The sequence below is a fragment of the Strigops habroptila genome, chromosome 1 (genome assembly GCF_004027225.2).
Source record: "Strigops habroptila isolate Jane chromosome 1, bStrHab1.2.pri, whole genome shotgun sequence".
NCBI lineage: Eukaryota > Metazoa > Chordata > Aves > Psittaciformes > Psittacidae > Strigops > Strigops habroptila.
Window position 1 is genome coordinate 61,316,708 of NC_044277.2, and position 16,376 is coordinate 61,333,083.

General features: G+C 38.7%; 1 protein-coding gene across 7 annotated transcripts in view; it reads left to right on the top strand.

Annotated features, from left to right (window-relative positions):
• Positions 1–16,376, top strand: part of CARMIL1 (capping protein regulator and myosin 1 linker 1) — a 189,241-nt gene that overhangs the window by 132,250 nt on the left and 40,615 nt on the right. For all 7 annotated transcript variants that reach the window (XM_030506021.1, XM_030506053.1, XM_030506038.1 and 4 more), the window contains 6 exons: positions 1,256–1,349; positions 3,562–3,660; positions 6,122–6,250; positions 6,514–6,645; positions 11,401–11,576; positions 13,604–13,691. In XM_030506021.1, coding sequence (XP_030361881.1) covers positions 1,256–1,349; positions 3,562–3,660; positions 6,122–6,250; positions 6,514–6,645; positions 11,401–11,576; positions 13,604–13,691 — 718 coding nt within the window. The remainder of the gene's footprint in view (positions 1–1,255; positions 1,350–3,561; positions 3,661–6,121; positions 6,251–6,513; positions 6,646–11,400; positions 11,577–13,603; positions 13,692–16,376) is intronic.

Below are 16,376 nucleotides of genomic sequence, written 5' to 3' on the forward strand. Positions count from 1 at the left end.
AAAGCCTCGCCCAACCTGTCAGGGATGGGGCATCTACAACTTCTCTGGGCAACATGCGCCAGTGCCTCAAGTACCCTCACATTGACATGTTTACATTAGGGAAGAAACATAGAAGTTTTTCATTGTAATTTAAGGTAAAATGTTGGGTAGTATGTATGAGACATTGGTGTGTTTGGCAGTTCAGAAGACTGCTGTCCTTCAGAGAGTGCTGTTTCACATGGCTAAGCAACTGGAGAGGAAGTGAAAGAACCTTGGAGTTTCACGGTAGTGTGCGTTTAATGAGGATAGGTCCATTGAAGTCAATGGAGTTGACTCAGTTGTAATTGTCAACTTTAAAGTGCTCAAGAAGACAGGGTTCCAACCATATTTATGTATTTCTGTGTGGAATGGGAGCAGAAGTGGGACGTTCGCAGACAGCCGAAGGAGGAAGAGATGTTAGCAGGAAATTAAGGCTATTGAAAATAAGAAAATAATTTCATTTGCAGGTTTTAAGAATTTCCTGCTGTTTTGTTTGCATTTATTCAGATCTGATGGTGTGTGGGCACAACACTGCATGTAGCATTTTAGGTTTAACTGTGTCATGCTAGCCAATTTATGTTCTCAGAGTTTAAATGCAATTTTCAGTCAAGACCAAAACCCTGTCTTCGTTCTCATTTTGCAGCAGATGGACAAAGCTATGGAAATATTTTGCAAACAAATAAGTAAAATGCAGGGAGCAATTGTTTGCATAAAGCAGTGTAAAGATGCTACGCATGTCTTGTCAGCTTCTATTAAAAATTCAGCAAGTGTCTTCAAATCCTTGTAAACACAAGCAGTTATTAAATAGTAAATTTTCAAAACTCGGTTTCTTAGTTACTATCTGTCTGTTACCGAATATTTCCATTTAGACTTAGATCTGATAGAATTCCCAGCAGGCACTGACACTGCCTGTTCTGTTTTGATATAGGAAAAAGTAATCCAACCTTGTGCACAAAGGTAGAGAGGACAGCTTGGCCTTTAATTGACAGCCACTGGGCACTGACCACTTGACTGCATTTTTGCTTTTCAAAATCTCCACCTCTATCTAGTGGCAAAGAAGAATTAGGAGCAAAAAGGAGCATGCATGCCTCCAGTTATTCCTCTTACAAATGTGAAAAATACATTCTTAGTACCTTCCATGGACAAGCATTTCTCCCTTCTAGTTCCCTCTTCATAAAGAGGCACAGTAATTAGGTTAACTTTTACTATTAAAAAAAAATCTTTTCTTTTTCTTTAGGAATTACACTTTGAGATTCATGCCTATACCAATGAATGATGCTTCCCAAGCACTCAAAACAAACCCTGAGAAAACAGAAGAGGCACTGCAAAAGGTATTGCATATACACCCAACTTACAGAAATAAAACCACTAAAAATAAAGTAATAATGTTAAGTGGCTGTGATTTCATGCTTGCATGAGTACAACTTGTAGGCTAGATTCATTGATTGATTGATTTGCATGGACATATATGTGGTCATCAAATGCTACAACAGCATGTAAGGCTTTTTATTCTAAAGAGTGATTGGAGTGAAGGCTAATGGAATGTAATGGTGTAGTGTCAGAAAGTCGTAACTAAATAAGTACGAGCTAGACCTTGTATTATTGTATGTGTAACTATGAAAGGGAGAGTTAGAAACTGGCATGTTTGTTACATGTGTGCTTGTGTGTCTTTCCATGTGCATAGAATTATTGGTATGTGGTTTTCAGTTTGTCATAAAAAGTGCAGTCAGCGTTGTATAAGACAAAAGATGCTCTTTAATTTTGGGAGAGGATGAAAATGTTTATTGCCTGTGTTTTATATTGTACATATAGAATCTACACAGTATGTTGCCCTAAATAAACAATTGCACCAACATGTTCTTTTGGATGAAGAGGTGTTGACAGTATCTGTGGCTGTTCCACTTGCATGAGTTATTAAAACACAGCTGGGAGTTTTATATAGTAAATCTTGCAAGCTCCAAATGAGCCTCCTGCTCAATCAGAAAGCATACAGTTCACATCTCTTTAATGAGCAGTTTTCCTTCAGCCAGGATAAGGTCATAAAAACCCGATAAATAGTTCTTACAGATAACTGTGATTAAAAAGCAAATGTCTATGATCCTTATTAGTAAAGAAATTTTCAGTAAAGTGATTCTCACAGGGAAAAGTGCTGGTAGTTAGCGCCTTTTTCTTTGATGCATAAAATGATTAAGTTCTGCTTTAAAAAAACTGAATCATGGGGGATGGATGTATTTCTTACATCTCATTTAATATAATTATAGATAGGTTCATATCTAGAATGATAGATGCATCTCTGAAAAAAATATCATGAAGCTTCTGGCTATGGGGAATTAAATTCTATGTGTTAATTAGGCATTATGTATAAAAAGCATTTTCTTTTATTCATGTCAGAGTTGCTTAAACTGTTAGGCCCTGAGTTTGTTTCAACCTGTGTGGTTCAGGCTTTCTTTACACAACACGAGGAAGTTCTCTCCAAAGAAAAGGTCTTGGGAGCGGTGCTGTGAACACAGCTAATTCCATGCACATAGGAATGCCTGCCTGCACTAACTGAGCTGTCATGCCCAGTGTGGAGACACCTCAACTGACTAATGTCTCAGGAGGGTCTGTACGTTTCAGCACACCACAGCTTGAGTACAGTGAGAGTGCTCCTGGCCCTGGTCCAGCACCAGATGGACATGGTAGCTAACCTCTCGAGCTCCAGTGTCTCTGCAGCACTCTTAGTGTGCCCAAACTGGGTAAACCCTGCATGACTGTGAGGCATGGTCAGACTGTTCCAGTTCTTGTTGCTGGTGCAGGCTTAGTCTCTGCCTCAACCTGGTGGCCACTCCACCCGTCCTTTTCCGCTCTCTTCTTTTCAGACCAGATCCATCATCTTTGATGAACCTTAAATGTTTGCTAGTAGAAGTTTTTTACTTGACTAAGTTTGATGGAGCCAGGTTAAGGGGTTATTCTATGTGCGAGTAAGCTGGCTGAAAGTAGGTGTTTGCTGTTGGTGACAGTTGTGGTAGGCTGTGACCAGTAGCTGTAAGTAGGAGTCACTTGTCTTTGAAGAGCACTTATATACTGAGGCTCCTGTATCAGTTAGGCGTTTTCAGATATTTTATCTTCTTTCCAGGCCGTACTGCTATTTAAATCTGTGTCTTTGCAGCGGGCCAAATGCATCTAAAAGAAATGAATCTACTATCTTGTGTCATCATGGTCTCTACAACAACACTTTGTGGGTAGAGTCCCTTCTAATATTTCTCAAACCTGGGTCTACTCCTTTGTCAGCATAACTTACTAAATTGTTCAAAATAGAAGACTAATTCAGAAAACACTCGCAAAAGCACGGTGTTTAATGGTGTTTCACTAGTCCATGAGTGAATGAATATTTGCCATTGTAGTTATTAAGCTCTGAGACACACAAAACAAGGTTTGCAGGCAACAAACAAATACTTAGGCAGTTTTTCCTGTCAGTCCCCATTTCTGATACGACAGCAAAGATGAAAGCAAATTAAAATGTGGAGAGTTGAATCGGTTTCCTAATCTGGTTTTGTTTTTTAGATAGAAAACTACTTGCTTCGTAATCATGAGACCAGAAAGTACCTGCAGGAGCAAGCATACCGGCTGCAGCAAGGCATTGTCACTAGTACCACTCAGCAGGTGAGAACTTGTTCCTTACTGGTACTTCTGTGTGTAAAATCTGCCTGGGGGCAAAGTTCTCTCTCATTCTGTCAGAGTAGCTTAAAGCAAGATGTGGCTTGAGGGTGAAACTTAGTTTCCCAAGAAATAATAATTATTAATGATAATATTTTGTGAAGGACAGAAAGCTTTTGTGAGAGGGAGGCATTGTGTATAGTAGCACTGTATAGAGAAAGACCCAAGCTATTTCTGGGTGAGCTGCTGTTGGAAGCAGGAAGAGTTTAGTTCATTCCTGCTTGAGAGTCTTGACTTTTCAGCAGGCTCTCATCAGTGTGACAAGCATCATGATAATGCTGTGCCAGTTTTGGAGCCTGAGTCAGTTCCAGTCTCTCTGCCTAGCACTGAGTAACCATGTAAACATACCCTTAGGTGCCACTAGAGCAAATAGCCTGAGAGAGTAAGTCATTGTCTACCTTACACCTTCAGAACTGTGGGTATCATGGGAAGCTTTACTCAGAGAGAGGAAGCAAAGGAAGGTGGAAGTTTCCTGTGCTCTTTATAGTCCAGACAGCTGAAAAGCCTTCCTGTCTAAAATAGCCAAAAATATCACTTGAATCTGGGAAGCTTTTGTATTTTGTCAACCACTACCAGGTTTCCTAAATGCCACATGTTGTTTTGTTTCTTTGTCCTTTCTCTCGAGAGGTTTACAAGTGTTTTCTGTGGTAGCTTACCATTCTCTCTGTTCTAGTGCGTTTCTTGCCAGTACCCGTCAGGGCTGTTTTCAGCTCCAGTACACCACTGAAGGAAGGTGGTATAAGCAGAATAAAACTTGTCACGGCCTTTGTTTTAAATTTACTTCCATGTTTGTTTGCACCAGTTGTGTTGCCATGCAAATGGGACACTCCAGCAAACAGGAGAGGAATATCTCTTTTGCTTTTCAGCTAAGTCAATGAAATTTCTTTGTTCTCTGCATTTTATATAATTTTTTAAAATGACTCTTAATTCAAAGTGGCCTCCTTCTACGTGTGTTATTAAAATTTAATGGGAAAGAATTTTATTACTAGAACCTGAAATTATTCTTTAACCTCTCGACAGAGAAGATGGTATATGGAGACATACTGGCACTAAAAACTGCAAGAGCAGTATCACTTTATTTTGTTTTAGTAATTTATCTGTTCCAAAGCCACCTTTTTTTCCCAAGTTCATCTGAATTAAATTTAGATCTTTTCACAGCTTGATGGTTTTTGGTTGTGCTTTTCTCCAACAATCACATATGTGTCAGGTTTCATTAAATGTAGTTTGTTATTTTAAAAGTAGAGTAAAATTACTCATTTCTATATGAAATTGTGTACAGTGAGGATGGATTTTAAAACCAGTTTTAATAGAGAGCTGGAAAAGATTCTTTAGTCAGAATGGTGGAATCACATTATTATTCCCAGAGTGTTGGGGGGTTTTTGTGTTTTCTTTTTTTTCAGTCCAGATGTCCCAATGGGACTTTCCACTCTCTAATAATTAATTAGCTTTTTGTACTTCTACAAAAAAACCCCATCCAAAACCCTTTGAAGAAGAAGAGTCATGTAGAGCAGAAAAGGAGCATGCTGTGAAATTATTTCAGTTCTTGTTGCTAATGATATAATGTGCTAGAACTCCCGACTTTTTATGACGGTGACACGTGTGCTCAGATGTTGCTTCAAAGTGTCAAATAGCCAGTTCTAATGAATGCTCCATGGGCTGATAAAGACTTTTAACTATTACGTCTCCCTGCCCCATATATCTTAATCAAAACTGACTATATGTCAGGCATTCTTACTGGTTTGTCATGTAAGGATACAAACACACCACCTGCCCTGTATTTTCAGCATGTTGAATGAATCGTGTTGCACATACAGATTTAGGTTCAATTTATCCCACTGCAAAAGGTCTCGTGGAAACCTCTGCTTTGGTAGTTGTAGTTTCCTTGCAATTGGGAATATTTACATTTGAAAGAATGGTCCTGCACAGTTGCATTTTGTTTAGACAGGAAAAAACTATCTTGGTTTTTGATGACAGAGCTTTCTTTTACTGTCTGAACTTCGTAACAATTCAGGGACCTTCAGAGCTAAGTGTTAGAATTGACAACATTTTCAGTATTAAACTTGCACCAAAAAAGCAGAACAACACTTGAAATGGGTAACTTGTTGCTTACTTGCAGTTATCCTGGAGGTAACTGGGGGGGGGGAAATACACAAAAACATTTCTGGTTTTTTTTTTTATGGTAAAGTTTTGTTTATTTTTCCACTGCTTAGGGGTGTCTTTGTGAGATATAATGCTTTCCTTCAGCGGCATTGATGTACCTCTGAGCTCTGATCATGCATTTCCAGTTTGTTATATTGTCACTACAAATCTCATCATGCTACTATTGATTTTCTACCTGGACTGAATTCAGTTTGCATTTGACCAACATTCTGATGTTTTATCTTTTCTGTGTCTTTTGTTCAAGTAGATGATTGACAGAATATGTGTTAAAGTGCAAGATCATCTCAACTCTTTAAGAAACTGTGGTGTGGATGCTGTGCAGGAAGATGTCAAATCTGCAGAACGGCTTATGCGGGATGCTAAGAACTCCAAAACAGTAAGCCTTTCCCGGCATACTGGTGATACTGAGACCAGTTCAGTGTGTGGTTGCAGCTTTTCTCCTTTGAGGAAGTTGAAATAACAGTCTGTCACAAAAGCATATTTTCTTCAGATGATCAGTTATAGGTAGTATTGAAAGTGACAAAATAATTCTAATATATAAAGACTTTGATTTAGCAGTGAGATTTGTTCTTGTTTGTCCAGGCTTAAAGACAGGTAGTGATGAGCCTACTTTCCGAAGATATTCTTTCTGTCTTACAGCTCCTACCAAATCTGTATCACCTCGGTGGAGCTTCTTGGGCAGGAGCAAATGGTTCACTCTCCAATCCAATCCAAGAGACACTTGAATCCATGGCTGGAGAAGTCACAAGGGTTGTGGATGAGCAACTTAAGGTCTGTGAATAGATGTGTTACTGTCTCTCATATACAGAAATAACTAAATCTGAGATTTTTCTGTTGCCAAATACAAATGTGCCACACTTTTTTGTTTGTTCAATTAACTTCTCAGTGTATTTGTACATAAGCTGTCTTTTCGTTACTAGTTTCTTATAACTTTGGGCCTTATTATCTGGATATTTGCCTGTTTGGTATGAAAAACGTTGCTTTAGTGTTCGCAAAATGCAGAAGGAGCATATACTGTTTATTATCGTTTTATTTTGTCTTGTAGAAGGGGAAGACTTACCAGTTGCTCCTTAGGTCCTTAATAAAGGCATCTCTTAAACACCCTAAAAAGTCTCATGGCCTGCATAAAAGTACTGACTAGTTAAGGTATCCCACTGGAGTGAAAGCTGCTTTTCTGTAGATGTCAGCACAGAATTTTTTTCCCAGTGACCATTTTTGAACCTGGTGCAGAATTTCCACTCTAACTGTTTGGTTTGGATAACTTTTATGTATTGAGAGTGCCCCAGGAATTGCTTTACGGGAAATCTTTTCACAGGTTGCCTGTCAAACATCAGTTCTTGAAATAGACATCATTGATCTGTAAATGCTCTCACCCGAGTTCAGTCAGCTCTTGCTCAGAAATTTCTACCTTCAGTTATGTTAGATCTTACTGTATAATAAGCATGAAAGAGTTATCCATACAGCATGTGCAAAGGTATCAGTCCAGGAAGAAGTCAAGGTGGGGAAACTTTAGCAACTCTTGGGATCTGTATGAAGCTGATGAATTTAAGAATATGGTTCTGAGGCAATTCTGATCAACTTAAATTTATGATTAACCTACCTTGCTTGTGTTTTGCCGTATTTAAACTTATCAAAGGATCTGAAAGTGAAAGTTGAACTTTGAGTTGAAACAACATGAAAATGTTTCAGTCTGTGGGAATATAATGAAGAGCAATAATAATACCATATTACTAATTACTTGTTGGAAATTAAAAAGTTAGCGAGGAGGAAAATGGTGCTGAGTTTCTAGTATTTTCCTCCCTTTTGCCGTTACATGAAATGAGTTGAAGTTTCCTTATCACTTTTTTGATTTCTGCAGATATGGAAGTGATTTATCCATAAGATTCTCTCTGGTGGAGCTTCTAGGCTATTATTGGGATGGGAATAGTCGTGTAAGCCCTTTGTGCAGGGCTCATACACTTAAATAAGTCCTGTGCGTTTTGGAGAGTCTTGGAGAAGGGGGACGCATGGGAAGCCTCTTCAGCATTTGGAATGTTACTTATAGTTCCTGGCATAAAATTGAGTTAATGGGTCTTCCATTTACACTTTTACAACAAAAGGCACTTTAGGTCAACCATTCTAACTTTTACATTTACTTCTGATTTGTGCCGCGTTAAAGTTTAAGTGCTTCACAGGAAACTGTGAAGTCAATGCTCTTTGCATATTGTAACACTCATTAATTTTACACTCAAGGCTGAAAGGTTTTCCTTTAAGTTCTACGGTGCCATTTTTGGCATGGGAGAGAAAATGTTGAACATGGATTAGGAATTCTTTTTCCGGTTTTTTAGGTCAATTTAAAATCATCATGTGAAGTTTATTACTTGTGAAGATAGATAAGAGAGCTCACATAAGTACAGTTCTTTTTGTAATTGTTGGGGGGAAATATCCTATGGGCTGTAAGTAGAGTTTTGATTTTTAGCTTCCATAGCAACCAGAGCCTGATTCTAGATAGAAGTGTTTGGAAATTGGGTAAAGTCAATGAATGCTTTTCAGACAAATAAGAGTTTTTTTCTTTTCTTTTTTTCCTTTTAACCTTAAAGGAAGGACGGGTGGGAGAAGAAGTTAGAATAAGGAAAAGTAACATCTCGAAGTGAGTTTTGTTGGTCAAAGGAGAAATTAGAGCAAGGCCCTTGCATTTCTCTTCTCCTGCTGGTGTCACTGTGGACACACAGAACCCGGAGGTGCTTTATTCAGTTAGAAAGGCCCAAGGAAAAATCGTAGGCAAGAATGGTGCTTAGGCAAGAGAAGATCATGTTCCTGTTGAAATTTTCAAGTAAGATCTTTCGTCTTTCCTCCTACTTCCCACTGACACCCTCATGCAGCATTTCTTCACATGATCCATTTTGAAAGACCACGCTCAGACTGCAGTTGTAATTCAAAATAGCAAGTGTTTGTAACTTCTGTGATTGTGATCCATTGGTAACTCTTGGGAGGCTGTGTGTGGGTTTTTTGAGGTGGAATGCACAGTTGCACCAGTGAATAAATGCCATGGGAAAACATGGGTGTGTCAGAAATCCTCATTAGTAGTTTACCTGGCTCAGTTTTGTCTACCACTGAAGTTCTTCATCTTCCACATGGATATGGCTGCAGGGATTTGAAAGGCTCTTCATTAGTGTTATGACACCAGAATCTGCTTGGGGATTGAAGGAGGGAGTGCAGGAGGAGTCTTTAAAGTGCAGAGAGTTTGGGAACTCAGAAACAAGGTCCGTATTAGCTATAATGGCAGTTGTCCCTTATACCTGTAAATCAGATGTTGTAAAGATCAGACTTCCCTGTACTCTGTGGCTGCTTCATGCTGCTGTGTTGTCCTTGTAGATCTACACTTAGTCAATTAAGAGCTATAGACTGAAAGATACTGTTTTGAATCATTAAAATTATTGTGCAGTAATGGTAGTTTTGTTTCTTACTCAGTATCTGCATATGAAAATTGCCAGTTAGGGCAATGAAAATGGAAAAATGTTCTAGTAAGATGGAGTTCAGCCTGAGGTCACTTACCTGTGGAGTGAGATTAAGAAGAAAAAGGAAATCTGTAGAGCTTTCACAGGGTAGAGTTTGTTATTTTTGTACAATTTAAAAGCACCTAGGTTAGAGCTAGGCTTACCTAGGATACCATTCCAAGGAAACTATGATTTTGTTTCTTTCTATATTTGTAAGTATCTTTTCTGTTTGATTATCAACCTTCAGTCTTACTGGAGCTTGGCCCATTTCAGTAAAGTGGGATCTGTCCTGTTCCTCTCTTCTTTCCCCCTTCCTTTGGATTTTAAGAAACTGCTCACAAGCTGCACGCAACATGGCATATGTTCAAAAATCTGATGTCTTCTAATAGCTGCTGCTTGTCCCACTTATGTAGAGGATTCAGAGATGGGGGAAATGGGTCTTGCATGAACCAAGAACGGTGTATTTATTCCCCCTGCCACTTTAGAAGCACTGTAGCCTGAGGAGACCCCACGGTCACTGGAGTGCAGCAGGATGACAGCTTCAGCTAGCAGAGGGACCAGCTGCCAGGGAGAACCATCTGCTTACTGATCTTTTCTAAGTAGCACTTCGTGCTGGGAATGGACGTGGAGAGTTTGTTTTCAAATCCTGTGCTGATGATCCTTGACCTCTTGCAAGCTCTGAAACAAGTTATTTGCTGGAAAATTAATTGATGGTTGAACAGTCTCTGAATATACCTAAAATGGATTTCCTGAGTTTCTGGGGCTGGAGATGAAGTAAGGTGGATGTAGGAGAAAATCTGAACAATGAACAATTTCCAGTCTTATCGGAAAATACTGCTTAGTGTGAATCTATTTTACTGTGCACAGGTATACATCAGCATGTAGGTAAAACAGAAAGAATTTAAAATTCAGTTTTCCACATGACCAGCTGGTTATATCATACCTTTTGTGGTCCTACCTAAGCTTTTTAGATCTGAAAACTGAAAGCAATTAGAGGAAAGATGTTTCAATGATATAGGGCACTAGTAGTGTTCCTGTGTGTCGTCTGGATCCCTATGTGTGTACGTTAGAGATTTCCTGCACTTTTTGTGACACAGGTTCATACATGGGTGACTGTGAGCCCTCACCTGAGTCTGTAGTGAGGGTTCTTTAGCCTTCTAGTCAGACTGGGATTTGGAAAAGAAACCAGATAAAACAGGATTTAAACTAGAATTACCTTTTCTCACAGATACAGATAGGAGATAAATCTAATGCGATTGAAAGGGTCTTCATAGCATAACGTCATAGCATTAAAGTATATATGAAAGACTTTTCTAAGAGAAAGTCTAAGAGGGAAGAAGTTGGCTTTATACCATTGGCAGGGGAGACCTTATTTTAAGACGAAGAAATTTGAAGGGGTTGGGGGTTACACAGTTCTGTTTCTGGAGTGCGTATGGTTTTCTTCTGTCCTGGTTTGGGGTTTTGATCAATCATTAAAAAAGAATAAAAGTTGCTGACTGCACCTAAGGTTCATTGTGCACTTCCAGGTATATAAATGAGATCCATATATTAAAGGTTTGTATACCCACTGTAAATCATACTTGTAGCTACTTCTTAATATTTGGCTAGTATATTCCAGCCCTGCACAGCATGCCAAGTTCTTATGAGTCTCCTTTCTTCATATACTCATGCCTCTTACAAATTGCCAGGTTGATGAGAATGAAAATTGCTGATTCAGGGCACAGTTTAGAGCAAAGGCAGCTGCAGAAGAGCATCTACTGCTTCTAAAGCATGCACAGGCAGCAGTGGTGGGTGTACAAGGGACGCTTTATTGTTCTGACAAACACACAGATATGTAAATGTTTCAAAGGCAAACAAGTACAGTTATGGGTCATTTTCAAAACAAGTATGTTGTTCCTCCTTGTCTTTATTTTGTACAATGGATTGGAAATTAGGAAAAGAATTTGTAAAAGTTACAAGTGTATAGTGGTATGCACCAGAATAATGCTGTGATCATCCAGCTGATGAAAACCTCAATAGCTGATGTTAGCTTTTGCTTACTGTGTTGCAGACGCTCCTTGAGTCTATGGTGGATGCAGCAGAAAACCTTTGCCCAAATGTAATGAAGAAAGCTCGCATCCGTGAAGACCTGATTGAGGCTAGCACTGAGAAGATTTCCATCCCGCGCACTTTTGTGAAAAATGTCCTCTTGGAGCAGTCTGGAATTGATATCCTCAATAAAATTAGGTACTTTAAAAGAAGAACTGAACAAAATTGGTTATAGAATTTGGATTTTGGGTTGCGTGTATGTGTGTGTGTGTAGTAGAAGATTTTTTGAATGCTCTGGTGACTCACAACAAACTATAGTAACGCATTCAAAGAGCAGGAAATTGTCGACAGGTCTGGTGAACTTAGTTCAAGACATTCAAATATTTGGAATCTCCAGGGATGTTGACTTGATCATTAATGTATGTGCTTTTGTTTTATTTAGTAAGAGTTTGGGCTTATGGTACACAAATAACATATTCATGACTGTTGTATTTTTTTAACCTATTTATGTTCTCAGGTAACAGTGAATTATTGGAATAGAAGAAAATTGCACTTACTTGCTTTTCATGTTAACAGTGCTTTGTCTGTTGCTGCACTTGGTCTCGTCCTGTAGCTGTAGCAATGACTTTAAAACTTTTGTTTGTGTGGGAGTTGTGCACAGCAGGCAGACATACTTAAAAAATGAAAACTTGGATATTCAAACCACAAACCTGGAGCAGAAACAGTTACTCCAAACAACTCTTAGTTTGCTCTTTAAAAAGGAAAAAAGAGTCTCTTACCTGACCTTCTACTGCATCTTTTTTTCATATTAAATATATACCAGTTAATATATTTATGCAATATAAGGTGGTTGACCTGTACTTAAACCTTTGCAGTTGCTATAATTTGCCTAAGAAATCCTTTCTGCTTGATGGAAAAGCATGTCATTTTGCATTGTGATGCTAATATCTTTGCAGAAGAAGGAAAATAGAAAGACTTAGAAATTAGTTTTGCAGAGTGCAGCAAAATTAGCAGGAAAAGGTGTTAAGGACTTTAGCTATGCCTTCAGAGTGTTTAAAATGCTTCAGGGAGTGAGTTGTCTTCACTTTGGTCCTATCAAAGAAATCTTGACCCTGAGAAAATAATAGTTCCCGTTCCACCTGTAGAAGCTGCAATTGTCAGTGGAGTGAGGGTGCCACATCGTCACTGTTCCTGCCTTATATTATTTAAAATTATTATGTAGGTAACTGAGGGGAAATCCCTTCACTCTCATTCTCTTCCCACTGTGGCTTAGCCACCATTCTACCTCCCTATGAATTACATTGCTTTTCCAAGGAGTTTCTTATCTTTTTCCCCAGGCTTTGTGCAGAGGTAGTTGCAGATAGAAATAGCTTTGTTAATCCAATGTAACTCAGTCAACACATAAAAACCTTAAAACAAAATGATGTTACTTGCTGGTAAGTGTCAGTTGAAACAGTGCCCTTGACACTCCTGTAGAGGCAGGAGTGACAGAGCTTCAGGCGTATGTGCTTGTCAGCTGCAAATCAGCTGCCCTCCACAGCCTGAGCCTTTTGTACTGCGGGAAAAGATGGGACTCCAAGAGAACAATTCAAGGTACACATTTCCTTGATAGGAAGTTACCAGTGAAACCTCAATTCAGTGTATGGGGTGTGGTGGTGTTCCATATACATCTGTGTAATGGGAATGGCGGACATTAAGATCTTGAGACAAAGTGGTTACCTAGAGCAAAAAGAGGAAGCAAAGTTATGATGGTAAAGACTAGAGAACCAGCATTATGCAGTTGTCCTTCAACTGACAGACAAACACAAAAAGAAGTTGAGAAAATTAGTGGATTGTAGTTGTTCAGTGCAGTAGTGTTAAATAGGCAGCACTGTTCTAATCCCATTCATCTGAGGTTCGTGTTTCTCTGACTCCAGAGGTGGAGTGTTCCTTACTGCATTTCACATGTGGTTTTTATTCAGCTCTCTTACCCAGATGTTTTCATTTCAGCTCTGAGAAAAATGTGAGAAGCAGGTTAAATATGGTACAGAGGCTCTTGTGTTTATTGTGTGATTCATGAGTTTATTTCTGAAACTTGCAGTCATTTATCCTGACACCCTGTAATGTTTTACTTCAAATAAAGTGACAGCCCTGTGGATAATCATCACACTGTTGAACGTGTAATAGAGACAAAACTCTCCTGTGTGAATTAAAAATTTCTCTGTCTCATTTTAATCCTCACACAGTGAAGTAAAGCTGACAGTGGCTTCTTTCCTGTCTGACCGAGTAGTAGATGAAATCCTGGATGCACTTTCCCATTGCCATCACAAACTGGTGAGTATTTGCACGGCTGATAGCTGAATATGCTTGAGTATTTTAACAATGCCATTTACATTCATAACTTGTTCACTTTCCTCATAGCACAGCTCTATTTTGAAATTGGTCTTACTTTCATTGGCATCACTGACATAATTTGAAATATGATTGTGGGACCCTTGCCTCTTTGCTTTAAGGAAGATACAGCTTTGGGAGAGGCTTCATTATACATTTGCCCTGTTATCTTTTGCGCTATTGTCAGGTCTAAAACTAGAAATGCCATCAGGATGCAGCATTGAGTCATTAGTTACAAACAGTGCCAGTAATTGTCCTGGTGAGATGATAAAGAGTTGGTTGCTTATGAAATGAAAGGTAAAAGTTCATTCTTTAGAGGAGGGACTGCTGAGACCCTGTTCCCTGAACAAGTACATCTTGAGGCTACCTCAGAAAAATATGTATAAAGTTGGAAGAGAAAGGATTAGAAACATAGCAAAGGAAACACTGTTTTGTTATTTGAAGGTGCTGAGCTGTCAGAAGACACAACTGTTTATTATAAAGGTACTTCGCCAAGACTAGAAGAAATAAACAACTATGGTTGAAATTGCTCTTCATTTCTAATTGAAACTTGTCTGGCTTTAGCTTGCAGTCATGAATTTTTTCAGATGCTTTTCACCACAACATAAGGGAACCATATATATTTCTCTTTATTTCCTCTCTGTGAAAGTCCTCATACACAGAAAACAAATCACTCTTTCTCCCCTCCCCCCTTTTCTTAAAAAAAAAAAAAAAAATAAAATAATTAAAGGACTTGGTTATTTGAGGGTGCGTCTTCATGAAACAGAGCAGCATTGTGTAAAGATACCACCTCTGGTCTCGGGAGCTATGCAGCAGCATCAGCCTGCTGTCTTAGTGGCCACATTAATGAGCTGCAGTTAGTCCTGGAGCAGGCTCAGCTGGCATGAGCAGTGGGCTGTCTCTGTCCAGTGGTATTGCACAATGTGGTCATGCCCTGACTCTTGCACAGTAAGTAATTTTCTCCAGTCTTTGAGTCACTTCAAAGAGTCACCTCTGCACTTTCTCCAGCTGTTTTAAAAGCCTCTTTTAAAACTATGGTCCCAGAACTAGACAGACTATTCCAGTATTTTAACCAACACTATATATAGGAATGAAACTGTTTTTCTCCTGATACTCTTCATATTTACATAGCCAAGGAGATAAGAGTTTCTTCCTTTTGCCAGTATTTCAGTGGTAGCTCATTTTCAGAACTGGGGTTTGCTCCCTCACAGTAATGATTTCAGGATGCTTGACACTTGCTGCTTTTCAGGATTGTGTCCCTAGCTAATTGCCAGTGCTCTTAGTTCCTAAGGAATGATTATACATTTTATTTGAGTTGATTTAATTTGTGATCCATTTTGGCCTGCATTAGTAACATGTCCCCTTCACAACTCTCCTGTGTTTCTGTTAGCTGCAGATTATTTCGGATAGTATAGCACTATCGAAAACATTGAAGAGCAGGGTTCTTAAAAGATGCTGGTAGAGGAACTCCCATCTAAATTGTCAGTGTTAATCTTCAACTGACAGCTGTGAGAGCTGGTAGCTAGTTCTTAATACAAGAAAGATTAAATACACTGATAGAGTTCTGTGCCAGCTTCTTAAATTGGAGTGTCATGTACTACTGCTTGAGCCACGTACAAATGTCTGTGGATGTTGCACTGGCACAGCAGTGTTTGATGCAAATTTGAAAAGTAAACCTTATTCAACAAGACCTGAGTTTGCTAATGGTGATGATTAGCATTAATTATTATTCAAGCCCTTTTTGCGTGATTAAAGATAAATCCATAAGAGCTCTCCAGTTGTTTTTCCTGAGTAGACACTAGGCTAAGTGAGCTATAATTGACTCAGGTCATCTGTTTACCCTTTTTGCTGTTTAACGAACTGCAATCCACTGGTTGTCCAGAGTCGTGCTGGGGTTAAGTAGTGGACTACAGCTCTCCCTAGCTGCCTCTTTGAAGGTTTCTGTGACAACTCATTTGGGCCAGCTGATCTTCAAATACTTCTTTTTAATCGATGTTACTTAATATTCTCTTTTCATACCACCAGAACTAGAAAATAGTTCATAATTTTCCTGACACATGGTTTATATAGCATACTCTATGTTTTTAGAAACAGTTCTGGCTATGCAGGTCTAACAATAGATTTTATTATTGTTAGAGTATTTCCTCTCTGATACTTCAAAAAAAAAAATCTTATCCCTTAAATCAGTCAAGGAATTCTTTTTGCTTTTTTATGGTAGCTCTCACCTAACTCTTCAGGGAAACAGAAGTGAGGTATTTATCAAAGCTCTCCTGTGTTTTGTAAAGCAGAATGATAACATTTTGGCCATCTAATAATTATAAAACTTGTATTAGCTGAAATTGTACATGTCTGTGTGTTATTTAATTAAAAAAAAAAAAGAAAAACCTACAACAAAACAAACCACAAAAAAAAACCCAAACAAAACCTCAACAAACAAACAAAAAACAATGGTCCTGGACAAAGCTTCTCTTCCACCCGTTTGTTTTCTTTGTAATAAAGACAGGATAAATGCTGAGGAAGCTCCATAATACTGTTATAAATCAACAGTAGGACATCTTTTTATCTGACCTTTTTCCTTTTCTTTTTTCCTGTTAGAATTTTCTCCCTTCCTTCTTAGAATGTGTGATG